This window comes from Haliotis rubra, unplaced genomic scaffold, assembly GCF_003918875.1.
Source record: "Haliotis rubra isolate DU_JTF1 unplaced genomic scaffold, ASM391887v1 Scf1, whole genome shotgun sequence".
NCBI classification, from domain to species: Eukaryota; Metazoa; Mollusca; class Gastropoda; order Lepetellida; family Haliotidae; genus Haliotis; species Haliotis rubra.
In genome coordinates this window covers 9,519,571-9,547,567 of record NW_025764891.1, presented here as the reverse complement: position 1 = coordinate 9,547,567, position 27,997 = coordinate 9,519,571, and the positions used below count along the sequence as shown (strand labels likewise).

At 38.4% G+C, this 27,997-nt stretch overlaps 1 protein-coding gene across 1 annotated transcript in view; it reads left to right on the top strand.

The window, feature by feature from the left end:
• Window positions 1–6,522: 6,522 nt before the first annotated feature.
• LOC124282247 (alpha-1,3-mannosyl-glycoprotein 4-beta-N-acetylglucosaminyltransferase A-like) overlaps window positions 6,523–27,997 on the top strand; it is a 56,974-nt gene continuing 35,499 nt past the window's right edge. Inside the window, 3 exon segments of the mRNA XM_046718234.1 lie at window positions 6,523–6,704; window positions 15,316–15,474; window positions 25,029–25,197. Of these exon segments, the coding sequence (XP_046574190.1) occupies window positions 15,381–15,474; window positions 25,029–25,197 (263 nt within the window). The 5' untranslated portion in view covers window positions 6,523–6,704; window positions 15,316–15,380.

The window sequence follows — 27,997 nt, the reverse complement described above, 5'->3', positions numbered from 1 at the left end:
GCACGACGTTAAACGCAATTCACCTCACCTCACTCATGCTGTTGATCACTGGATTGTTTGGTCCAGACACGATTACCAACCGTCGGCATATAGCTGGAATATTGCTGAGTGCGGCCTTACACAACAAACCAACCAACAAACACTTCTTGAAGTTCGTTAAACCAGATTAACACAGTTCGTGAATGGAATATGATGATGATGATGATGATGATGATGATGATGATGAGTTCGTGAACGGATGATTATGATGATATACAATACGGGATGTGAAACCGTTTCGTTTTCTGATTTTTTAGAAATACAACCTCCCCCATGTGGTGTCTTATTTCATGTGAAACAACATATTTTAGAACCTATTTGCACGTTTGGGTGTGGATATTCTGAACAAACATTCGCACTCAATCTATTAGAGACGCGTTCGTTCACCTGTACATCCGGCTTTTAATGGAACCTCATCGTGATACACGGACTGAACACCTGGTACATACTGACAGTGTTTACCCAGCGGTGAAGGAATAAGTCTGTCTCAAATGAATTAAAATTTGCATACCTCAGCAAATGCTTGATCATCGAGTAGGCCTATGTCCAATACATGCCTTTCATGAGTAGGGGGCGGGAGTGTAGCCTAATAGTTAAAGCGTCCGCTCGTCTCGCTGAAGACCCGGGTTCGATTCCCACATGGGTGCAATGTGTGAAGCCCATTTGTGGTGTCCCCCGCCGTGACATCGTTGGAATATTGGTAAATGCGGCGTAAAACCATACTCACTCACTCACTTTTATGAATACACAGTGCCTTTAACATGCACTTAGTCCTAAAGTGAAAGTTGTTTTGTGCAAGTTGCATCTGTACTAAAACGCCTCGTTGGCAATCATGAGATTATATATAACAGGAAATGGACATTGTTAAGAAGCCAGCTCATCAATAAATGATTCCACAAATGGCTGTTGGATCCTGTGTGTGTGTCCAGCTGAGGTCTGAATATGACCAGAAGATTCGTGACTCATTTACTTCCAACGCACACCAACACCAGCATTGGAGGAAATCCGAAGTAAATCCGGATTCACAATTTTCATCAGTTCACATAACCATCGCACCCAAACAGTGAGTGAGTATGAATTTACGCCGCTTTGTGCAATATCACGGCGGGGGACACCGGTAATGGCTTTCACACATTGTGCCCATGTAGAGAATCGAACCCGAGTCTTCGGCGTGACGAGCGAACGCTTTAACCACTGGGATACCCCACCGCCCCTCGCACCCAAACAGTGAGTGAGTACGCATTAAGGCATTTCTGAGCAATATTCCAACAATATCACGGCGGGGGACTCCGGTAAGGGTATCAATTTTTTTGTCACGTTTCACGTAGCCACCAAATTCTAGACATGGGTCTGTCGGTCGGGAGAAATGAAGAAGAAAAAAGCTTAATAAAGAACTTGATAACAAATTTTTTATCTGAATAATGTTCTTGATTCTCATTTATTGTAATTCTTATTACAATTTCTCGCGTTTTTTGGATTTGTGGCAGCGACTGATTGAAAGATAAACATTTCATTTGACGAGGCTGTACGTTTTAGGTTCGAGTCGGCGGTGTTCGAAAGAACAACAAAGGTTGTTTGGGGGTTGTTTTGTTTTGTTTGTTTGTTTTTGTTTTGTTTTGTTGGGGTTTTTTTTGGCGTCGGCAATAAAGTTAGAAGGGTCGTTCGGGCGATGAGTCACACAGGAAAAATAAAACTGCATGCTGCCCTATTGGGCTTCACACATTGTGCCATGTAGACAATCGAATCCTGGTCTTCGACGTGACGAGCTTTTACCACTAGGCCCACCGCCCCTCGCACCCAAACAAAACACTTTGGTGTCCGCATATACAGTATACGTGTTCATAAATACATGTACTAGGTTATGATATAGTGATATAGTGATATCGTCAAATGGACTCTGTTGAGGGTTTTACAGTAGAAAGAGGTCGTGGCAGGCAGAGGCTTTTTATTCATTAAAACACGCTGATCAAAGCTGGCGACTTTCTAATGTTTATTATGAACAATGAAATTTCTCAGGGCCAAGTTGTTCAAAACTCGGTTATCTTTTAACCAGCCGTTAAGTACATTTAACCGACCGTTAACTAATAACAGAGGGTTATCTTGTTGTTCAAAATTCTCTTAACTTTAAACAGGGCCCGGTTGTTCAAAACTCGGTTATCTTTTAACCAGTCGTTAAGTACATTTAACCGACCGTTAACTAATAACAGAGGGTTATCTTGTTGTTCAAAACTCTGTTAACTTTAGACAGGTTGTTAACGTGACGTAAAGTTAACACACCTAAGGACCGCCGCTAACTTTTTAAGTGTGGTTAACTCGCAAATGGCGTCCATGGCTAACACTGCTTTCATGAGGCCAGTTCAGCAAAGAAAGGATAGGGTGTATCGTGGACTGGACTTCGATACTGGAAATTATTCTGACGAAGAGTTACATACGAAACTGTAACTATATATGCACTTCATAGGAACTAACATACATGTTGTACAAGAACATGATGCCTACGTTTCATCTTTTAACACTTGTGTAAAGGTTTATATATGTTTTACTACACTAAATGTGTGAATTTCTTCTGTAAATATTATTCAAACAAACACTTTCAAAGAATCAAACACGTACACCCTATACCCACGTATTGTATGATATTGAACAAGACTAAATGTAGATAATTAAATTAGTTTCATGAAAAAATATCCGAATGAATACATTATGATACTGAAAGTGTAATCGGCGGGATATGGTGATTGTGTATACTCTTATTCTACCGACCTTCACCTCAGAGAAATTGCCAAATATGTACAACAATGTTGACGAATGAAATCACTACCGTTGAGATTTCTTAAATAATGGTGTCTGAAATGGGTTTTGCGAGGACCCTGCCCTTGATTCAGGGATCGTTTGTACATAAATATGAGATGTAAGTAATCAGAATGATTCTGACTATCTGTGTATTGTTACATGTTTTTATCGTTTTCATTTTAAGAAAGAGCAGAAGCGGCCAGAAATGCCGATTGTTACCGTTATCGTTCTGCGTAATTTTGCGTCAGCCATGGCGTCACGCTGCACAGAAACTTGACAGTTTCGTATAAACACATCACATTCCTGTATTGTATCTACTTTTAATTTCCTATTTCTTGCTACTATGCTCTTTCCATGCAAATGGGTGTCTGAAAAATTGAGAAAATGCTACACAGTATAAAGTCTGAAATTGTCTTTGTTTACATTTCAAACAGGTGTTGTCTTTCGAGCACAGCATTTGTTTCCACCCCCAATATCTTTCGTTTCAGTTTATCTAGACACTTGGTATTTGTGACAAAGACCAGTTGTAATTAGATTCTAAAATGTATGAGGAATTCAGTAGGGCTGGTACGAGTAAGAAAAAATGGAATCGAGTACCCGCATGTACTTACCCGAATCGGAATCGAGTACCCGGAAATGTAAGAAATACATTCGGGTCAACCTCTGAATATTCAATCACGATTTGACAGAGACTATTATAGAAAACTTGAAAAAGTGGTAATAAGACATTAAAACTGACCTCAAGCTATTGAATTTACGTCTGTTTAACCAATATAGAGAGTAACACCATTACTTACACTCCTCGTTATAACAACGAACGTTTCGTTCCTGCTGCTACTGTAACTTAACTAATCACTGCACATGCACAGATAAATTACAGTCATTAAAACTATGCTCCATTAATCGGACAATACCAATGATGTAAAAACCCGTGAATTTCCGGGTTAGAATATTGATCTTCAGTAACCCATGCTTGTCGTAAGAGGCGACTAACGGGATCGGGTGGTCAGACTCGCTGACTTGGTTGACACATGTCATCGTATCCCCATTGCACACATCGATGCTCATGTTGTTGATCACTGGGTTGTCTCGTCCAGACTCGATTATTTACAGACCGCTGCCATATAGCTGGAATATTGCTGAGTGCGGCGTAAAACTAAACTCACTCACTCACTCACTCACTCACTCACTCACTCACTCACCTCTCACTCACTCACTCACTCACTCCACTCACTCACTCACTCACTCACTCACTCACTCACTCACTCACTCACTCACTCACTCACTCACTCACTCACTCACTCAATGATGTAAATGTGTGTTACGTCAAAAACGAAAAAGACAAGCTATTGTCTGCCCTTGTCATTACAGAGCTCTCTCCCTTTCCGGGTACCCGATTCCTAGAAATAGGACTCGATTCCAGCTGTACCCGACCCGGATTCGAGTACCGAATAGTACCCGTCCCAGCCTTAGAATTCAGTGATGCATTTGTCGCCGCTGAATATGAAATATGTGTGATGTAATTGGCGTCTCAATACCGGCCTTCGCGAAACGTTGTGAGTTGTGAGTGATATGCAGGCCTACTTCGTAGTCACTTTGATTAAATGTTATATTTGAATATCGAAACATTTTTGTCACAGCGAACACAACACTATCTCTTGTCATTTTACACGATAATGTTTGGAATTTTAAACTTATTTTATAACAATGTCTGAATGCTAATGTTATACACGGATGTATTTTATATAAGGAATACAATGGCACAATAGTATTTCTCTGCCGAATCGTTGCAGCGTTCTATAATACAATTATGAAATATAATACATGTTTTCCGTCCTTGAAGACATTGAAAAGAACTATCAATGGATTTTCTATAGTCACTTGTGAATTGAACTAAATGGAGGTTGTTTAATTATTAAAGACATTTACCTGAGTATGTTAATCAATTTATCTTATAAAGTTTCATTAAGTTACCTCCACAAGATTCCGTTACATAGCAAATCAGTAATTAGCTAGGGTGAATCCATTCTATCAGACAGGGGAGTATGGTGTGTTTTCGTTGTTAATTACCGACTCCACTGTCTCATAACTGGGAGTCTCACAACTGGGAGTTCTCACAAATGGGAGTAGACCGATTAAAACAGTAGCCTGCGCATCGAGACACAAGAACCGTAAGCTGGTTCCCGCTCGCGCTAACGTTCGCCAAAGCTAGGTATATTGCGATATGAGAGACGGGGCCCAGCTTACAAGAACCGCACCTATACCTGCACCACGTGAAATGGGTCTAATAAGGTGTAACGACGTCATTCGTTTATCATTTGGGCACCAATGACGTCATTTCCAAGGGACACAAGCCATGGTGTGTTTATTGTGGACACAGAACTCTCGGTAAATGAATTGATATAACGCAAAAAATAAATTAGTTACTTCTGATATATGTACGGGTTTGGATATAAAACTACTTGACAAACATTTTTCATGATGAAAAAGTGCAAGACAAAAAGGTTTATTTTCGTGTACACTTGCCCTTTAAAATCCATAAATAGATGTATGAAACAATTAAGGTTAAAGACATATTCTCGTGCCGTTATAGACAAATCTGCTAATGTATATGTATTGTGGCTGTTTCTTCGTGAAAAACAGGGTAAACTCAATTCTGTTTCCTTATGGGAGTGAGTTAGTGGTGAGTATGTTTTTACGCCGCTTTTAGCAATATTCCAGCAACATCACTGCGGGGGACACCAGAAATGGGCATCACTCCTTCTGCCCGTGTGGGTAATCGAACCCGGGCCTTCGGCGTGACGAGCCAACGCTTTAACCACTAGGCTACCCAACCGCCCTGTTTCGTTATGACACACACTGATGAATTAAATGTTATAGAAAAGTGGTATAAACAAGCTTAAGCCTCAAGTTAACAGAACACGGACAAATATTTTTGTTAAACCATATAAAAGTACTATCGATCCTAAACTAAGATGGTAACGAATGACGTTGCTAGACCATAAATGAATACCTACTTGCTTAAACTAAATATTGTTGGCAGACATTTGTGTACTTTCTGCGAGATGGAAGTTGGAGCTGAAGTCCATCTGTTGGGAGCATGCAGAGAATGTAAACTCTCTGAGCAAAATGGTTTACGTTAGGTTGGAGGGAGACGGTGGATTCGTAGCCCAGACTGGTTCGTAGACGGTGATTTCGTAGACGTGTATAAATAATTGAATAATAACTGTTCGGATACTTGTGGTAGCGATGTTAATTGTGATACCGTCTTGTATGGTACAACTTGTCGTTTATTTCAAACATATGGATCAATAGTCTGTATATCTGTAACATTGTTATATAAAGCTGGAGGGGCAGTACGCAGCGTGCAGCAGTATTTAAACATGCAACAATTTAACACATGTATTACATATACTGTGTATATATATATTTAGATGTATTTTCGGGAATAACAGTTATTTTTTAACAAGCATTTGTTTCATTCAATTCGAGTGCATGATACGTCACACACAATTAAATAAACGCTCGGAAAATGTACATGAGGTTATATTGTTTTTACACTCTCGTAACATCAAATGAAATCCAGCAATCAGCTGATGATGATCAATGAAAGATAGTAAATAGTAAGGAATTATCTCCCTTATATAAAGCGGAAGCAGCTGATCAGCGCCGCCTATCTGTCGGACAACCCGTGAGTGCAGACGGCAAAATCAGGCGAAAGTGTTTCAATGTTCACGTACCGGTCCTTGAGCGAATGAAAATTTAAGCTAATGTTAGGTCATGCTCGAGCAATGTGTAACGTGGGAAATACACTCTTAAAAGTTAAATAAGAAGGTGGTAACGAGAGATTACAAGGCTTTTCATGTGATTTGGTAAGTATGATATGATCATTATTCCTAAAATCTCGGTCGTCGCTTCCATTGACCTAAAGACAAAAGTCAAGTCAAGAGATAAATGGATGCCTTTGATATCCTGTTCACTGTGGGACGTTGCGACATGCTCGACATGCTCACCGCAACATCTTTACTATTGTTACGAAATCTGTTCTCCACCTTGCACAAACTATTTTATTATCAATTTCTGTTTTTTATTTATGTTTTTCTTTTCAATATGTTAATAACATGGTTATATTTGCGAGTCGTTTCTTTGATACATGAAAGGATTGTGATGAAGAAAGTTGTGATATTTGATTTACAACACAGGATCGCGGTGAACATGGTGAATATCTGATTTATATCATCACTAGCTGCCGTCACGTCATGGAGGAAATACATTGTTTCGAATGTGCATAGATGTAACTTTATCTTACGACCATTATATATACATAGTTATCACAAGTTGAACACATGTTAGGGCAATATTTTCACATATTCTTCGATTTATTAATGAATAATGCTTTAAGGTATTGTGAAACAAATTTGTACAGATAACAGAAATCTATGGCCTGTAGAAACACCATAACTGTTGACAAAAACAGCATTTTGGGGGACATAAAAAATGATTTATGTTGTGCCCACTTTTTCACATCTTGTGATACTAACTTGCCACCCAGAATAATTTTCCTTGTATTATTTTAATTTATATATACAGGGTAGTAGGATTTGCAAATACTTTATACTTTACAATGAATGTATGATCACATGTACTCACAATTTCTTGCCATGGCTCTAGATCTTCTAAGTGCTGTCATTTGGTATTTCATAGTGTTGTTATTGGTAAAATTGTTAATGGAAAAACCTGTCATTCCTAGATTCTATCATGGAAAGTGTACCTGTGAGATAATTTCTATCATGATATGTCTGTTGTTATAATCATGTCATTGTTTTATGTTATTATCCCAAAGGACTGAGGACCTAAGATTAACATAGGATAGCATAGTTGTGAAAGTGTTCACCCGCCATGCTGAAAAGCCGGGTTCAATTCCCTACATAGATGCAATATGTGAAGACCATTTCTGGTGACCCCTGTCATGATATTGCTGGAATATTACTAAAAGTGGCATAAAACTAAACTCACTTACTCATTAAGAGATCATCAAGATTAATGGAGATAAGCACTTTCATTATCTCAATTAAGTAACATAAGTTAGGGATCTTTTCAGGAACAGGTTAACCATGTTAACTATATTTATGTTTGTGGAGCCCCATATATTTGCAATCATTACAAGTCCCTGGGTGACCAATGTGTGACTGCCCATGGGGATTTTGGGCCCCTTTACACCCTACTGATCTTGTCATAGAAATTCCAGCTCAGTATAGGTTTCCATGCACTCTGTTTGTCCCCTGAATACCCAATGAATATTTGTTAGGTCATTGTTTATGTACCCATGAAGATCCGGGTTAGAATTGATCTTTAGTAACCCATGTTTGTTGTAAGAGGGATTGGGTGGTCAGGCTCGCTGACTTGGTTGACACATGTCATCGGTTCCCAATTGCGCAGATTGATGCTCATGCTGTTGATCACTGGATTGTCTGGTCCAGACTCGATTATTTACAGACTGTCGTCATATAGCTGGAATATTGCTGAGTGTGGCGTAAAACTAAACTCACTAACTCACTCATTGTTTATATGAGTAACAATGTTTTGTGTGTTATAAAGAAAGATATTTGTAGTATATACAAAAATGACATGTGAATGTTATTACCATTAATTGTAAAAAGAAACATTTGTTCTTTTGTTAATGAGTGTAACAATTAATAAAATATTTAGTGCATTACGGAAAAAAGATATATGTAGTATATTTTAGAATGACGTGAATATTATGAACATTAATTATAAAAAAGTCTTTTGGTCAGTGTAACAATTAACAGTGTATTGTGCATTACAAAACTGGATATCTGTAGTATATATGAGAATGACTTGAATGTTGTGAACAGAAATTATAATAAAAGGAACTTTTATGTACAAGTGTTCTCAATTGCTGTCTTGTAACATGAATTAAGTGTAATAAATTTCCTTCACTGGGCTACTTTTTGATAATAGAAATGTGTCCATAAAATGACAGGCGTTGAGTTTTCATGTATAAAGCCATGTGGCATTCAGGGTTTTACCTTAGGGTTCAAGGGGACCGTCAATAATTTATTTCAAGGGTTCTTACAGAAAGTATGAAGGGTCCGTAAAGTAATAAAACAAAGTAGTGTAGTGCACTGTAAGACTTGATGATGACTTTAACTACAGGACCTTCAGGTTTTGTCAAGATATCTAGTATCTATTTATAAAGCATTATATGTTTGAATCACCTTGTACGTACCAGTGTTCAAGAAAATGAACCAGTGTTAAAAGTATCTAATAAAACTGAACAGACTAGTACTAGTAGTAGAGAATTCCCAGTACTGTATATGTAATATCAAGATCAAGATTGCTAGTTTATTATGTAATAATTGGATGTTATCCTTATTCCATATGTAAAACATTGTTCATGATCTATATACCCTGGGAATGAGTCAATGTTGGTAGATATGGTGTAATATTACATAACGCTTTATGGCCCTTTTCACAGTCACTCTTCCCCTTATCTTAGTTAAAAGCAGTTATTGTGGTTACTCTTGAGGCTGTTTCATGGTTGAATGGCTCATTTGACTGATGCTGAATGGCATGTTATTTTTGTTATCAAATAAGAAAGTGTGATGTAACATGGCCTTAGCCTGAGGCTTGTATTCTTTGTCAAATGATAAGTGTTGTCTTGTCTAGTTTTCTTGTCATTATGGATGGATATGACCAGACGATCAGAAGAGGTCATTTGAGGACTATCTACACAGGTTATATGTACTTAGTATATACTGGCTATATCCTGTGCAGTCTATACTAAATGTTCTTCTCCTGTCTCGGCTTGTAAGTGTAAGTTCAAGATACAGATTCTGTATTTTATTTTTTGTCATATTTATATATTTTAAGTGTCAACTTTTAATTCCGCTATATGTTGATTATGAATGTGTTTATTCAGTGTCATGTTCTTATATGCATATGTATGTTGGTTTCACCTGTGTGGTAAAATCTCTTGAGCTGTGATACTTTGTACATGATGTACTTTCATGACTCTAGGGTCTGTAGTACTTTGGTCCTAGGTACTTTCATGATTCTTAAGGCCTGTAGTACTTTGTTCCTTGGTACGTTCATGATTCTTAAGGCCAGTAGTTAGGGCTGGATATTGTTATAGATTAGGTTATAGATAGATCGTTTACTAAATATTGATCGATTATCGACAAATATTGGAAAAGTAAATTTAAGCAGAAGTACCAAAATAGTCAGAAAGAAATCAACATGTTTCACATCACTGGTAAGTTAAGATGGATTTATACATGGATTAGCCACAGAAAACCAAGTGTGCTGTACATAATTTAAAAGCAGCCTATGAATAAAGACCTAACTTTGTGTACTGTCTGAGTAAATTAAAATTTTATTCATCACAACAGTTTATGTGATGACACAATTTTCATATTTAATAAAAAAATAATTTCTTATCGACAATATTTCTGATTATTAGCTTTCCAGTCAACCCTTCCAATATAGTTTCATGACTCAAGGGCCTGTGATACTTTGGTCCTGTGTTATTTCATGACTCAAGGGCCTGTGATACTTTGGTCCTGTGTTGTTTCAAGACTCAAGGGCCTGTGGTACTTTGGTCCTGTGTTGTTTCATGACTCAAGGGCCTGTGGTACTTTGGTCCTATGTTGTTTCATGACTCAATGGGCTGTGATACTTTGGTCCTATGAAGTTTCATGACTCTGGGGCCTGTGATACTTAGGTCCCATGAAATTTCATGACTCTAGGGCCTGTGATACTTAGGTCCTATGAAGTTTTGTGACTCTTACTTAGTCTAAGGCCTGTGGTACTTTGGTCCTATGAAGTTTAATTACTGTAGGGCCCGTGATACTTAGGTCCTGTGAAGTTTCATGACTCTAAGGCCCGTGGTACTTAAGGCCCGGTGAAGTTTCATGACTCTAAGGCCCGTGGTACTTAGGTCCTGTGAAGTTTCATGACCCTAAGGCCCGTGATATTTAGGTTCTATAAAGTTTAATTACTGTAGGGCCCATGATACTTTGGTCATATTTGAAGTTTCATTACTCTAAGCCCCGTGATACTTTGCTCCTATGAAGTTTCATGACTCTAGGGCCCGTGATACTTAGGTCCTGTGAAGTTTCATGACCCTAGGGCCTGTGATACTTAGGTTCTATGAAGTTTAATTACTGTAGGGCCCATGATACTTTGGTCCTATTTGAAGTCTCATTACTTTAAGGCCCGTCGTACTTAGGTCCTATGAAGTTACATGACTCTAAGGCCCGTGATACTTTGCTCCTATGAAGTTTCATGACTCTAGGGCCCGTGATACTTAGGTTCTATGAAGTTTTGTGACTAGGGCCTGTGGTACTTAGGTCCTGTGAAGTTTTGTGACTCTAGGGCCCGTGGTACTTAGGTCCTATGAAGTTTCATGACTCTAAGGCCCGTGATACTTTGCTCCTATGAAGTTTCATGACTCTAGGGCCCGTGATACTTAGGTGCTTTGAAGTTTTGTGACTCTAGGGCCTGTGGTTCTTAGGTCCTGTGAAGTGTTGTGACTCTAGGGCCCGTGGTACTTAGGTCCTATGAAGTTTCATGACTCTAAGGCCCGTCCTGTGAACTTAGGTCCCTTGAAGTTTCATGACCCTAGGGCCCGTGAAACTTAGGTTCTATGAAGTTTTGTGACTCTAAGGCCTGTGGTACTTTGGTCCTATAAAGTTTAATTACTGTAGGGCCCATGATACTTTGGTCCTATTTGAAGTTTCATTACTCTAAGGCCCGTCGTACTTAGGTCCTATGAAGTTTCATGACTCTAAGGCCCGTGGTACTTAGGTCCTATGAAGTTTCATGACTCTAAGGCCCGTGGTACTTTGCTCCTATGAAGTTTCATGACTCTAGGGCCCGTGGCCGAAAACCCGGGTTCGATTCCCCACATGGGCACAATGTGTTAAGTCCATTTCTGGTGTTCCCCGCCGTATTATTGCTGGAATATTGCTAAAAGCGGCGTAAAACTAAACTCACTCACTCACTCACTAGGGCCCGTGGTACTTAGATCCTGTGAAGTTTTGTGACTCTAGGGCCTGTGGTACTTAGGTCCTGTGAAGTTTTGTGACTCTAGGGCCTGTGGTACTTAGGTCCTATATAGTTTCGTGACTCAAGAACCTGTGGAACTTTATCGCACATCATTCAGACCAGCTGTGTCAGACATGGTAGTGGCCAAATTTGGAATCCTGTTACTTACAGACACAAGGGATTTTGAGTGAATGTTTCAAGCTTTTTACGTGTCAGATGTTAGCATCTTGTCTTGTTCCATCACAAGTTTTATCTCCCTAAGCAACTAGAATAGATTTGCAGAGTTTAATCATCTTGGTTACAGGAGGTATAATTAGGACACTGAGTTGGCAATTACATTTCATCTTATCAGAGTGATAACATCTCTGCCATACCACATGTTTCTGTTGAAATTCAAAGCTTACCTTTCTTATTCTTGTTTCTGAAGCGTTGCCATGTGTGTGTTAAGCGATTTTGTGTAAAACATGTCATCATTTATGCATCAACCTTGAAATAAATAGTCAAGTAATAGTAATAGTCATGTTTCACCAAATTCACTCCCGCAATCCTAATGCTTGTGATATGTACATTCTTGTCTTTCTAATTTAGGCTGAAGCATTATAGATCCTTCAAAATGATTCAAACTTTCTGTTAAATTAGAAATAATTTACAATTTTATATGTCTATATTGTTGATCAAAGAATGTCTGGTCTTAATGCCGTGTCCTGAACCTTATGTGTTAATGGTCATCATGACACAAAGATACAAAAGTCTCTTGAAAACTTGCATAGGGCTGTAATATATCTGTTGATGCTGTAGTTACGAATTGTATATTTATTATAGCATTGTGTTTGCAAGTTCTAGTGGTATTATTGTTGCCGTTCTGACAGCAGGGGACGGTGGGGTAAAGAGTCCACTCATCATGCCGGAATCCTGGGTTCAATTCCCCACATGGGTACAATGTGTGAAGCCCATTTCTGGTGCCCCCCTCAATATTATTAAAGTGAACAATGCAATATAAACACAGGCTACGGATCGCCAGCTACTTAAGGTAGATTACTATACAAGGCCCATGGGGACTTACAGTAATTTTGCTACCTGCGTTGACCCTAGCTCCATTTACATCCTACCTTCAGGTGTTGGCGATTGTATAGCAAATTAGCAATACATTAAAAAGGAACAAATATGCTACTATTAAAATTCTGAGAATGAAAAATACTTTGAATGCAATGGGACTTACGTACCCACAATTGGAAAGGACACTTTATAATTTCAGGCATTATAGACTTGAGCGGGACGCCTTTCTAATTATATTAACTAGTTTCTTGGAGACAGACAGCCAAAAGGCAGGTCTTGGGCTGTAAATGTCATGCTATTCAGCTGCAGTGACTAAGTGACTAGCCTAAGCCTTACTGTGGCTGCTGTCCAGATCACCTGCAGGCTGCTCCAGTCACACAAGGCACCCCTTTCAGCTGTCAGTTGTCGAAGTGGATGCTGCTGTGTCAAAATGAGTCATTTTGATTGCTGTGTTGTCAAAGTGTCAAAGGACAGTAAGGAAGTCCAGTGGTTAAAGCGTTTTCTCGTCTTGCCAAAGACTCGGGTTCAATTCCTTACATGGGTAGAAGCCCATGTGTGAAGCCCATTCCTGGTGTCCCCCGCCATGATATTGATGGAATATTGCTAAACGCAGCCTAAAACCATAATCATTCACTCATTCAAACTTGAGTATCGGTTAATCAGTAGTTTTTCTTATAGATCAATGGCGGTAAAAATAGCCTGATAGAATAACCCTATTTATCATCCAAAACTGTGTTCCACAGGAGATATCGCTTGTGTGAGTAGATTTTGTACAATGCCCTGACAATGCTATGACGTCATGTACTTGATGACGTCACAATGCTATGACATCGCTGCACTGCAAGTGTGATGGCAGTACCATGTTCAGAGATGTACATTTTTCATTGAAAATTAATTAAGAGTGATTTTGGATGATAAATAGAATCTCACCCTCGTGTCTTCTGATATCAAATATATCAACACTTGTTGATAAAGTAAAATATCCTCGGCAAGCCTCGGATATTTGTAACTTTATCAACTCGTGTTGATATAATTGATATCAGAAGACACTTGGGTGAGATTCTCTATATATCTTTGTTTGTCATTCAGTGCATCTTAATGGGATCAGGAACTTTCAGTTTGAGAACTCCTGTAACATCCGCGAGAAAGCTTACCTTCAGATGAGACATATCAGATTCTATGTATGAGTATCCTTTTGGCCATCATCTTGTCAGCCAAGGTATACTGTTATAGCTTAATCTAAACAAATGGCAAGATGACAACTACTGGACTCACCTGCTCTCCTTAAAGTCTCATATATAGCAGGTTCCTGAGCATTTACCAGAATCATGATAACAGAATTGAGATATGATACAGATGAGAACAGATTCCATTTGATGCATAAGGCAAGATGAAGGGATCACTGAAAGTCAGCAATGACACCAGGTGTTCATGAATGATAAGCACGCTCTGAGTGAGTGAGTTTAGTTTTACACCGCACTCAGCAATATTCCAGCTTTATGGTGGAGATCTGTAAATAATCGAGTCTGGACCAGGCAATCCAGTGATCAGCAGCATGAGCATCGACCTGCACATCGATCTTGGGAACTGATGATGTGTCAACCAAGTCAGCGAGCCTGACCACCTGATCCCATTAGTCGCCTCTTACGACAAGCACGGATCACTTTCTAAAGCAATACCCATGTTTAATTTGCTATTGGAGATGAAATGTTAGAGATCGACTTACTTAAAATGTGGATTAAACTAATATACATTTGCTAATTGTTATTTACCTGTTATATATCTTCTACACTGCAATGTTTTATGTAAGAAAAACTAAAATCACTAACTTACCTAATAGATAAAGATTTCTGTCACAATGCCAAAGACATGGGTTTGATTGCCCACATGGGTACAATGTGTGAAACCAATTTCTGGTGTTCCTTGTCGTGATATTGGTGGAATATTGCTTAAGTGATGTAATACCATGTCCACACACTCACCTAAAGTAGTAAATTATTTTGTGACAAATATTCGTTTATTCTTGTGATCCCTCGAAAATTTGGAGTCAGATAACACTCAAACACTGATGTTGAAAGTTATCACTGATCAGTGTTTGACATCAGTGTGGCTGATGGCCTGTTGAAAACATGTTAATAGTGACATCCAGGAAAGTACCTATTCACATGTTTTTATTCATAGGACCTAGTTCCTCTTTCATGGCATGTTGATAACAACTGGTGTGAAAGTGAAGCTGATAAAAATATGTTACTATGTAGCAAAACAGTACTAACCTGGAAAGCACTTCAATCTTCTAGCCTGTATGTTTCAGAAGTGTGTGTTTGAAAACATTTAAGGATGATGTGTTGTTTTTTTCAGTTTTGTGCAATTAACGTGCCTGTGACGAAATTAGTGGGGACAGCCTGGACGTGTGCAGCTAGTCTATGCGAATGAGAGTAAAGCTGAAGAATGTTCTCATTGTGACAAGCGTCCTCTGTTTCACACCTCTGCTTTGGCTCTCACTTTTTGCCCAAAATGGTAAGTATTATGGTGATAATTTCCAGTTAACTCTATTTACCTTGTTTAAAATGTATACATTGCAGGTCAAAGAGGCCACAGGGACGGCCAGGTAGCCTAGTAGTTAAAGCCTTTGCTTGTCTCGCTGAAGACTTGGGTTCAAGTCAACACATGGGTACAATGTGTTAAACCCATTTCTGTTGTCCCTTGCTGTGATATTGCAGAAATCACTCACTCACTCACTCACTCACCCACCAACTCAATCACTCACTCACTCACTCCCACTCACTCACTCACTCACTCCACTCACTCACTCACTCACTCACTCACTCACAGGGGCTACTGTTTGGCTTAGGTGTGGCCAGGCTTCCTGTTGTAATGTTAAAATGTTTCCATTCAGTGGTTTACTTGGTTCAGACGTCATCATTTTCAAGCTGTCATGATGTTTTAATGCTGAAAAATAGCTGACTGTGGCTTTAAAAAACATTCAGAGTAATTAATTTAAATATGCCTTAATTACTATTTCCCAGCTGGGATCATGGGGCAAGGTAACCTGGCAGAGACCTCTTGTTTTCAAGCAGTAGCAGATGTTGGTTTCAGTCGAATCTACATAACTGCAGTTGATATACAACAAGACTTGGATACTGTGGCTTTGAACAGCATGCCCTGACCTCTGCTGCCTCAGTTATTGATCTAAGAACTTACTTTTATTCTGAATTTTTTTACCATTTCCCCAGGGGTGATCATCAGGCAGAATAGACTTTCGGAACACCTTGTTAAAGTTGTGGGGATATTGTTTTTCACTGAATCAGCATTCCAGCAATTCATAAGTAATGGCAAATCCATTGTTTTAGCATGAACAAAGGTCCTTGGGCAATGTTTGCTACCTACTTCCCATAACTGTAAACTCTCTTACCATGTTGGGGTAGCCTAGTGGTTAAAGTGTACGCTCGTCACGTCGAAGACCCGAGTATCATTCCCTGCTTGGGTACAATGTGTGAAGTCCATTTCTGATGTCCTCTGTTGTGATATTGCTGGAATATTGCTAAAAGCGATGTAAAACTAAACTCACTCTCTCTTACCAAGCTAAGATGATAGCATATACATATTCATAACATATTCATGTTAATATGGTTCAAGACATTTTACAATTGAATAATATACACCATACACGCCAAACATTTGTCTTTGTGTTTATAATGTCTTATGAAGTCTGTCTTAGTCCATGAACCAAGGGGCGGTGGGGTAGCCTAGTGGATAAGGCGTTCGCTCATCACGCCAAAGACCTGGGTTCGATTCCCCACATGGGTACAATGTGTGAAGCCCATTTCTGGTGTCCCCCACCGTGATTCTGCTGGAATATCTATAAAACTAAAAGCAGCGTAAAACCAAAATCACTCACTCACTCACTCCATGAACTACATCATTTTCCCTACTTCCTTGCCTACAATGCTAAAAGCCTAAATGAAGCAAGTCTAGATTTGTCAAGGTTCAGGCCCGAATCTCCCAACTCACTGGGGCTCCATTTGATTAGTCTATGTTTCATGGTATGTTCACAGAACAAGAATAGAAAACTTCAGGCTTTACATTCCTATCTCACCTTATCAGTAGAGATAATATCCTAAGTAATAGTGATTACCAGGGTGTAATGTCTTGTCTTTGATCTGAGAGGAGCTAGTACCAAACCATGGCGCAGGCATGTTGAGAGTCCTAATGGTTACCGTATTACCTGAATCCATTATGGGTCTGTCTCCTAATGCTTATATATACACTCCATAGATGTAGAATCATGGGATACTTACATGGTGGTGTTATAATATGTCTGATAGATGGAATAAATGGAGTATTATCAGTGCTGTTATATGAGACTTGCTTGTGGAAGGATCATTATTTTCAGAGACAAGTATCCAGATAATTGATGTTTCTTTGCATTTTCCCCATTGATAGAGATTCATTTGCAGAATAAACCCCCTGTAATGCCTTAGTTTGTAAAAGATGACAAAACAGGATTGGTTGGTAATAATATACCACATGCCTGAGAGTGTGATAAGCATGGATTGTCCGTTATATTGACCTCTAGTATGCCTCACACAAACTTATCTACAGGTTGTTGTGACATAACTGGGATTGCACAATGCTTATTCAATCATGATTTTTATAATATACTACCCATCAAAAGTTTAGACTCACTAGTGTAAATGTAGCCACTTACTTGTCCACTGTTCTAAACTAGCTTTTTGCAAAATATTCCATACTGTTTAAAGATACTGTTTAGTTATGAACTGGTGTATTGTAAAACATATTCGTAACATTGAAAAGATTATTGTCATGAGTTCAGTAAATGATTAAAATCTGTGAAAATTGGCGAATTCTTAACAAAACTTTACACCAAAACGCATCTGTTCACATGCACGACATTTGCTCATGCCTTTCGCAATTTGAAGCATCATCCTTGTGCAATTCATCTGCATAAGGTTTTCAGTTGGTTCCCCCAAGTTGGTGGAGAAATTCATCTTCGATGTAACCACATACATATACATAACATATAGTGAGTGCTTTAAGTGAGTCTAAACTTTTGATGGGTAGTATATGTAATATACTTTTTAAGTGATGAGAGTGGCATAAAGGCAAATTTGAGCAAGCTGCAGCGTTCAAAATTGAGGTTGGGTGGAAAGATCTGTCGATTTGCTGGTTTACAACCATAGTTCCTTTGATAGTGCATACTGCCCTCCCCTCTAAAAAAAGTGAAAAAAAGATGACATCTGTGTGGAGGGTATTGTAATAAAGACATTCGAGTCCTACATTAAATGTGAGTACATAACAGCTCTTCAAGTCATTATACCATCTGGTAGTCAGTAGTGTTCATTGTATATCCTTACATATTTGTAACTTATTTTGTATAATTTAGTCAATTTTCATTCTATATTGTTCATGTTCATTTTTACGCCACGAAATTGCTGGAATATTGCTAAAATGGCGTAAAACAATACTCACTCATTAATTTTGGCAAAGTTATAAACTGGTCAGCTGATCACTAGGACTGCACGATATTACCGGTATATCATAATATGCTTTTCAAACAATACATATTGCAATTTTTTTTTTCTGAGAACCGATATATTGGTTAAAGAACATATATGAAGTTTTTGTGATTGTCTTTATGGTTTAAATTAATATCTACACATACGTTAATTCACAACAAATGTTTTCCATCGTTATTCAATGACAAAACAGCACACTGTAATACAATATATTGTATAAATACGAAAATAGAATCCATGACTATGCAACCTAATTTTGCGATTGCTGTTATCAGAACCATAACATGTATGTTTAGGGACTTATATCAAATAGGATTGTCATGCACAGTTAGTGTCACTCACTGTTAAACACTTAAGTTCCCAGTATGTTGCAATACGTATAGCAATACGGGTACCTGAATTATTGCAATACAATATTTTTGCGAAGACACTGCCCTACTGATCGCACAAACTCACTGCTACAGCAACCCTGGTAAGATTACTGCTACCAATGCCATGAAAGAAACCTGACTTGTCAGAGAATTGATACATACATCATAAATGATGTCAGATATCAGTGTCTTGTTTTCACAATTGAAATAGCAAGACCTTGATCGCCAAGCTGTTCCATAAAAAGCATACAGCTGTGTGCTTATCAGAGGTAGAGATAAGTTGCGTATCTGCGTAAATTACGCAAATATTTATGTGAAAACTCAATTCTTATTAAGTCTATTGCGTACAAGTACGCTTGAATTTTGAGAAATACTCAATAAATGTGATCTTACATGCGTACACATGAAAATGTCAAATCTTAGCTTGTGTACCGGTGGATAGATAAAATAACTGAGGTTTACTGAGAGGTTCTATTTCGGGATATGAACTTGACAACTTGCAGTCTTCCTTATCGATCCTCTATTACAGATCAAATATAAATAACAAACACTAACATTTAAACTTTATTATATTTTTAAAATGAATGGAAAATGGCAAAATACTCAATTGAGTTTGAGTGAGGTGAGTACAATTTATTTGGTTACTCAAAGAAAAATTAGGATACCCAATTGAGATGAACACAAGCGAGTACATAACTCAATGACCCAAAAGGTTATCTGTAGCTCTGGCTTATAGTTTGTATTGTTTTTAAAACTAAAATGTAAGTACTATTCCTGGCAAAATTATGTTTTCAGATACAATTACATCCGATCATCGCATTAAATTCTTTCTAGCTTTTAATACCTTTTTAACTTTATATCACTGTTAGATTTAGAATGTGAATACAGCTTATTGCTATTTCCTGCTCAGATTAGAAGACATTTACAGTAATCCTAATCTGAACATATAAAACATTAGGCATAACAGGAAATCAATTGAATTTGTAATTCATCATGTCCAGTGATGGTTGTTTTTTTTTTATTTATTATTTAAGTTTGTTATGGTGGTTCACCATGCTTGCTCATAATGTTTCGGTGTGTGTGTGTGTGTGTGTGTGTCTGTCTGTCTGTCTGTCTGTCTGTCTGACTTGTGTGTCTTAGTTGTTAACTCGTTCACTCATCACACCAAAGGCCCGGGTTTGATTCCCCTCATGGGTACAGTGTGTGAAGCCCATTTTTGGTGTCCCCTGATGTGATATTGCCTGAATATTGCTGAAAGTGGCATAAAATTAAACTCACTCACTGACTCAAAATGTCACTGGAAAGTGTTGGGGACACAGTCATTTAATACTTGGTTGACAGTTGTCATTGTTTCCCAATTGCGTTTGGTTTGTCCAGTTTGTCTGGTCCAGACTCGATTATTTACAGATGCTGCCATATATTGCTGAGTGCTGCGTGCTGCGTTAAACAACAAACAAATAATACCCCATTCACATGCACACATTTCTTTGTGTGGTTACATTTGGTTATGTGTAGCTGCACATGCATCTGTACATGCGCATTTACTGTACATTCACATGAAAACAACTCTTTAAAGGGAAACAACTCTCCAACTCTCAGTAGTTTAGCTGGTGTCATTTTAATTAGTTGACTCATTGACAATGAGTGGGAATCCTCTCCAATCCTTATGTATAAATAGATGATGCTTACTAAACCCGCTGAGGCTCACTTCATGTACTCACCAAGAAACCCGTGAAGATCTGGATTAGAATTGATCTTCAGCAACCCATGCTTTTTGTAAGAGGGATTGGATTGTCAGGCTCGCTGACTTGGTCCACGCATATCATCATATCCCAATTATGTAGATTGATGCTCATGCTGTTGATCACTGGATTGCCTGGTCCAGATTTGATTATTTACAGACTGCTGCCATATAGCTGGAATATTGCTGAGTGTGGCTTTAAACAACAAACAAACAAAAAACTCACAAAGAAACCTTAATTTTTAGGTAAATTGTATATAATACAACAAGTACTACTCCCTTCTTGCAGGTCCATGTTTCATAGTTTTAACCCTACACCTCTTTATGTGTCGTTATTCACTTGATGCTCAGTTAATGGCTTTAGTTGTAATATAATTAGTGTTAGATCCATTCATATTTCCCAACAAAGACCAGGCAAAATAACTCAAAGATGTTCACATATGCCTCTGAAGGTGACAATGATTTGCTGTCAGCGATTCTCAATCGACATTTCTTGCATTTTGTTTTTAGTGAATCTGAGATTAGGTAATAAAGCTAGATGTGATGTTGGAATGTATTGCATGTGTTGCACAGTGGAAGGTAACTGTAAAATGTCTACCTTCTGTCCTTCCAAATACATACGAAATATATATACATAGAAGCAAGTACATACATTGGTCAACAAGAACAAAATATGCGGTGTGTCTTGCTCCAACAAATGAAAGTCCTACACTGTTTCTCCGGTGAGTGAATTACCTATATAGCGCCTGTAAGTATGACAAGGCGCTATTCCCAGTACTAAGCTGGTTCCCAGCTCCCTTTGCATGTGCCAACTTGCTATATGCGTGGTCCTGTGCTTAAAGCTCAGGTCACAAATCGGTGAAGTTAAGCAGCGTCGAGCTCGGAGAGTCCTTGGATGGGTGACCGTGTTTGGCAGCTTGACTCCTGAGAGTTTCTAGGACTTGAGTCCTGCCCCACAACGAAGCACATGTGACACATGTGGTCTCACCTTAGGCAAGTGAGTTTGTTCAAAATTGTCTCTGTTCACCCAGCAGGAAAATGGGTACCCGGTGGAAAAAAGTCATATGACTATAACCTTCTAGCGCCTAACAGGCAGCTTGGGTTATCCGGGGTAATAATGGCCTTGATTGTTAGCTCTATGAGCATACCTAGTGTGGAGTTTGGCGCTATATAAATGGACACATTATTATTATTATTATATGCGAGATTAGGCCCAGCTTCCGGTACAAGATTTCTGGTGACAAGTTATATTCAAGAACCAGATCTGGTTCCAAATTGCGCGACCACTGAATATGACTTGACTAGAGCGGACCGAGTGTATGTTGTTTGTCAATGGGAGTACTAAGGTCTCACAAAGTGCCGTGACCTACTGGTGGACCCTATTTGCTTTGCAGTGCTTGTCATGGATCAAAAAGCTTTTTGATATATCTATCAGTTCATTATAAGCATGTTCATTACATGTTAGTGGGATACAAGGCACTGCGACTCACTGTGCAGTAGGGCTGGGACGGGTACTCGGGTACTCGAATCCGGGTCGGGTATAGCTTGAATCGGGTACTATTTCTAGGAATCGAGTACCCGGAAAAGGAGAAGGGCACATAATAACTAGTCTTTTTCATTATTGACGTAACTTACATTTGCATCATCTTGGTATTGTCCGATTAATGGAGGTCATTATTGACGACTGAATATATCTGAGCATGAGCAGTGAGGAGTCAAGTATGGGTAACAGTAACAGCGGTAACGAAAAGTCCTGTGTTTTAACGAGGAATGCATATAATGGTGTTACTCTCTATATTTGTTAGACCGCCTCCGTGGTGTAGTGGTTAGAGCGTCCGCCCGGAGAGCGGAAGGTCGCGGGTTCGATCCCCTACCGCCTCATACCAAAAGACGCTAAAATATGGTACTTGTTGGTCCCTGCCTGGCGCTCGGCATTAATGGGTACAACAAGGACTGGTCGGCTCGGAGTCAGTATCATGTGTCTGAGTGGGGTATTCATGCTTCACTGCTGCATGGTATCTCAGTGGGCTAGCACTATAAAACCAGCTTCAGTCTGGGCGAAATATTCTCAAGCACGACGTTAAACCCAATTTCACCTCACCTCACCTATATTTGTTAAATAGACGTAAATTAAATAGCCTACTTTCAGTTTCAGTGTCTTATTGCCATCCTTTTAAGGTTTGTATAAAAATCTCCGTCAACTCGTGGTTGAATATTCAGAAAGTTGACAGAAGCGCTTTATTCCTTACATTCCCGGGTACTCGATTCAGATTCGGGTAAGTACATGCGGGTACTCGATTCCATTTTTTCTTACCCGTCCCAGCCCTACTGTGCAGAGTATGGGGCTTAGTCCACTTAAAAAATTACTTCACTTCAAATTACTTCACTTAGGCCACTTCTAATATTTGTATGCCATACTTCCTCCATCATCACTGAATACATCAAGCTCTTGTGATGTGTGGAGTCACATTATTTGAAATATCTATGACCCAAAGGTCTAGTTCCATGCAAGTAGAACAAGTGAGTGCTTGAACCATCGAGACCTTAGTTTGCAATGCATCAGCTGCAATGTTTGAATGACATGAGTTACAAATGGCCTTGTTTGTAGTAGCTTACTGACATTCAATGTAGACAACTTTCACTTTTTCATGTTAGCGTTTGTATGTGCACGTGTGTGTGTGTGTGTGTGCACCTGTGCCTGTCTAACACATCCACTCTGAATATATGTAAATTATGATAGAAGCAACATACTCCACTTGAATTAGAAAGGAGCCCCAGTGAACTGGGAGAACCTGAGAAAAATGTAGACTTGTTTCATTAAAGAATCTTCTGGGTCTAAAGGAAAGTAATGTTGTGAGACAGACTCATGTATGTGTCTGTTTGTGCTCACACAAACTGAACATTATGCAGGGTTTTGTGCGATGTGCAATAGTTCATCCAGTACTCACAAATGTATGGAATGGAAGCAGAAAAACAATTCACTGCGTCTAGAGAGACACAAAATATTATTCTTTGTATCCACAAAATATTAGAGGTGCGACATTTCAGAAATTTCACGATACGTATCGTGATATCTTGGAACGATAAGATTTGATTTGATGCATATCACGATATGCTTTCTTTAGTTATTTTCTTTAACAAATCATGTTTTAAAAGCGAGACATTTTGACATAACCGTCAATATCTAATGAAATATAACAATTTTAAGGTGAACGATACATATCAAATACGAAACAATTTGGCGAGTCCCTTTGAAATTTTACTTAAAAAACGATCGATTAACATTTATCGATACATATCAATTTGCGATAAAAAATCGTATGGATATATTTATCGATAGATAAAGTATCACGATTATCGATACTACAATATATCGTCACAGCTCTACAAAATATCTATGACTTTGCTAAGTGTTTGGTTGTTTCTTTCAGAGCATTTACATGCATCATTTCACCCATCAATCCACATGATCAATGATTCATTCCAGGCTCTAAAGAACTTATCAAAACATACAGTTCTCTACACCGTTACTTCACAGTACCCTCATATTGCCCACAAGGACCCTTAAAACAAATAATTGGGGATCATCAGGACCCCCATGTTTGTGAGTCGAGGTACAACCCAGATTATGTCAGTAGCAAGAAAAAACAAGTATTAACATGTATACACAATATTATGTCGCCAGTGGTATTTAAAGCATGTCCATGATGTACTGGAAATCACTGTAGCAATGATATATTTCTGATAACTTTATATGTGTTATTTTTTGTTAGAGTGGCATTCTAGAGGTTGGTGGTACAGAGATGACAAAACTTTATGGATGATCAACTTCTTTATTTTGATAATGGCGACGTTTCGGTATAGATTCTTAAACTGTTTGATCAATGAAAACAGAATAAGAATCTATACCAACACGTGGCCATTGTCAAAATAAAGAAGTTGATCATGCATTTAGTTTTGTCATCTCTGTATGTGTTTTGTTAACAATATTTCATCTTGTTCATGGGCGGTGGGGTAGCCTAGTGGTTAAAGTGTTCGCTCATCGCACAAAAGGCCCGGGTTCGAATCCCCACATGGGTACAATGTGTGAAACCCATTTCTGGTGTCCCCCGCCGTGATATTGCTGGAATATTGCTAAAAGGGGCTTAAAACCCAACTCACTTACTCATCTTGTACATAGACAGTCTGAGAAACCAGTGGTAGATATTATGAGCTACTGTTAATGCTGTATGAGTACTGTACACCCAATCCATCAAGTCTGAGCTGTCTTTACTATCTGATCCAATAAATGGATTCTCACAACCTGCTTCATGACTAAGGTTGATGGGGACAGATTCTTTTACCATAATTTGACCGGAATCGCCACAGGGAAATAACTATTATTATGAACTAAATGGATAATAAGGTGTCCTTTCTTTCCAGAGCACAACCAATATGAGGAGCTGCTAGAAAAGCGCTTCGCTGACCTGAGGGATAGGCTTCAATATGCCGAATCTTTGAACAGGCAGCGAGAAAATGACCTTTACGTACTCAGAACACAATTCAACTACCTCCTTGAGGCTGTCGCCCACAGCAATGGCACTAATAACCGGTAAGTAAGCTTGATAGAGTACCCCTCGAGTTGTCATGGTAGTAGCTCTGCTGAGTTTAGTGGCTGAAGGCACTATATTTCACTTTGCTGCTTTGTATCTCTTTGTCGTGACAGAATCCTCTGTTCTTGCATTTGAAACCCATACATTATGATCTTTGATTAGTTACATCTGTCCAAAGCCATTGATGAAGTTTCTGAGTATTGGAAAGCTGGTTACATGGAGTTACCTCATGGTAGAGTCAAAGGAAAGGATTCAGTTCTCTACTTGGGTACACTGTTTGAAATCCACTTTTGGTGTGCCCACTATGGTATTTGTGGAATATGGTCAAAAAGTTGTATAAACACATCTTACTGGACTTTTTTGTTAAAGAGCATCCTTTTCTGTGTGTACTTTTCAACAGAAAAGCAACAACATCCTTGAAGAAAAATATGTCTTCTTTAATGTTTCATCCTATCAAGGCTCACAGATTTTTAAAGTTATTATTGATTTATGAATTTTCTTGTGATGAATATATGTTTGGAATAAATATTGTATTATTTTAATTCCTAAATGTGATATTAAGGATATGTATGCACACTTAGATAATAATTGATGCTATGGACATAATATAACTTACTGACTTAACTTAAAACGGTATATAAATAAAATGATAGATTCATTACCTTATGCCAATCACCCACACAGAGGAACACCATGCTAAACTTTAAATGTTTTGCTATAGATTTTTAGCAAGTAGGTATTGCTAGCTGACATCATTTGCATATTTACTGGATTGCCTTAATGCATAGATAAAAGTTTCAGTATGTTATAAATTCTAGTATAACCTCAACATTCTCAAACTCTTGCATCTGCAACTGAGGCTAGCTAAATCTCACGCCTTGTGTCTTTGGCACATGAATTTCTATAAGGCACATGAATCAGCAATTTGGTATTTATTCTCTCGTATCCCATTATACCACGTATGAATAGTATCCCTTTATTGTTGACATTAATGAGTTTCAATAACAAGATCCCATGGGGTTGAATATAATCCACATCATTACAAAGAATTTGATATGTATCCCTTATTTTCCCTTCCCCATTTGTTACATGCAGTATCACACACCATGTATTTGTTTACATTGAGTTTCAGTGTCATGTCGCCTCATGTTCATAAGCTTTCATTAAGGCAACAAAGCATTTGCTATGTATCTTATATATTCCCTTACCATGTGATATGTGTCATATCACAACCCCCAGTATTGTGTACCTTTGAAAAGTTTCAATGCCTTTCATACAAAGCATCAGTACAAAACATTTACTATAATCCTTTTTATCCCCTTTTACCATGTCAAAGTTTAAAAATGTTTAAATTGCCGTTTCACCCCTCCATTATATGTCAAATCACCCCCTCCATTATACACATCCAGTGCTCCCATTTGTAATGTGTCAGTCACTTCTAGCATCGTTCATTTCCGTAACTGTCTTGCAAAGCAGTTATCACATTACACTTTCCATGGAACAAGCATAGCCATGCGATAAGCATGTGAATATGAAGGGCCCCATTGTTGGTTTGGTGTTGGGTTCCCCCTTGACCTGAAACTCATCCAGTGTGTCAACTTTCCTTTGTCAACTTCTTTCTTTGACTGTCAGCTTCTTGCCAAGCTGTAAACAAGCTGCACAATCTTTCACGCTCAGGCCTTGTACATATTAAACAGATGCATGCCTCTTACAATTGTCATGCACTCAACAAAGTGAAGCTAACATGGAGAAAGTTGCAATTTGTGTGTTCTGTATACAGTATGCTTTATTGATTAGACCATGCTAGATCTTAGTTAGCTAGACTTGATAAGGTTGTAAGAATCTACACCGAAACCTCTCTCTATGCAAACAACAAGAAGTTGTCATCCATAAAGTTGTATGTTTCATTTTTGACTCACCAACTTTTAACCTGCATGAAAGCTTGGTGCATTTTTAATGTCCCTATAATCAACTTTCACAGTATTTTATGCTCATTTGTCAAAACAAAATCAACAGCCCTTACAGAAATCATTCCCATAACATCAAAGGGTCATTGGTTGGTGCTACATAGCAGTTACCATGGTTACAAGGAGGAAAGTACAACATGAGTAATTATGTCGTATTATATTAACTTGAGTCATTAATACCGGTTATAACATTTTGCATATAAGTTTGTAAAATAGAATGTTGAAATTAATGTCAGCGTTGTGTAAATATGTTTATAGTTTCATGTGACATCTTCAGCATGTTCGGTAATTGAAATAAACTAAATAGTTTATCTTGAATTGAGTTAATTTTCAGCTTAACATATTTCCTCTGATATAATGGCAACACAATTGCCTCTATATGTCTGTGGAACACAATGCATCAAACTACCTCAGTTGTCCATACGAGTGTCATCAATGGACATGATGGAAGGGCCTCGAGAAGGGAAGCCATGTTGTTTGCATTTGCCTAACTCTGTGACTCACATGTTATGCTATTTGCCTGTGATGTCGCTCCACAACTGTGTGTAATGCCATTCTGAGATTCCTCGCGGTTTGCCATGAAACACAACTATGTGACTTTTTTATGTCGAGCTTATCACAAAGCCTAGGCTAAAGCATGTGAGAGCATATGCGATATTTTAATCAATGTGAGTCATTTTTTTGTAGATAGGCATTAACTGTGCTTTAGATTTCCAGGGCTGAGTTTTGAAAAAAAAAGTACCCCCTTATATACATCATAAATGGACAGTGAACCAAGCAGTTACAGTATTGGCTTGTCATGCTTTAAGCTTGTTTTTCCCTTCACTTTCAT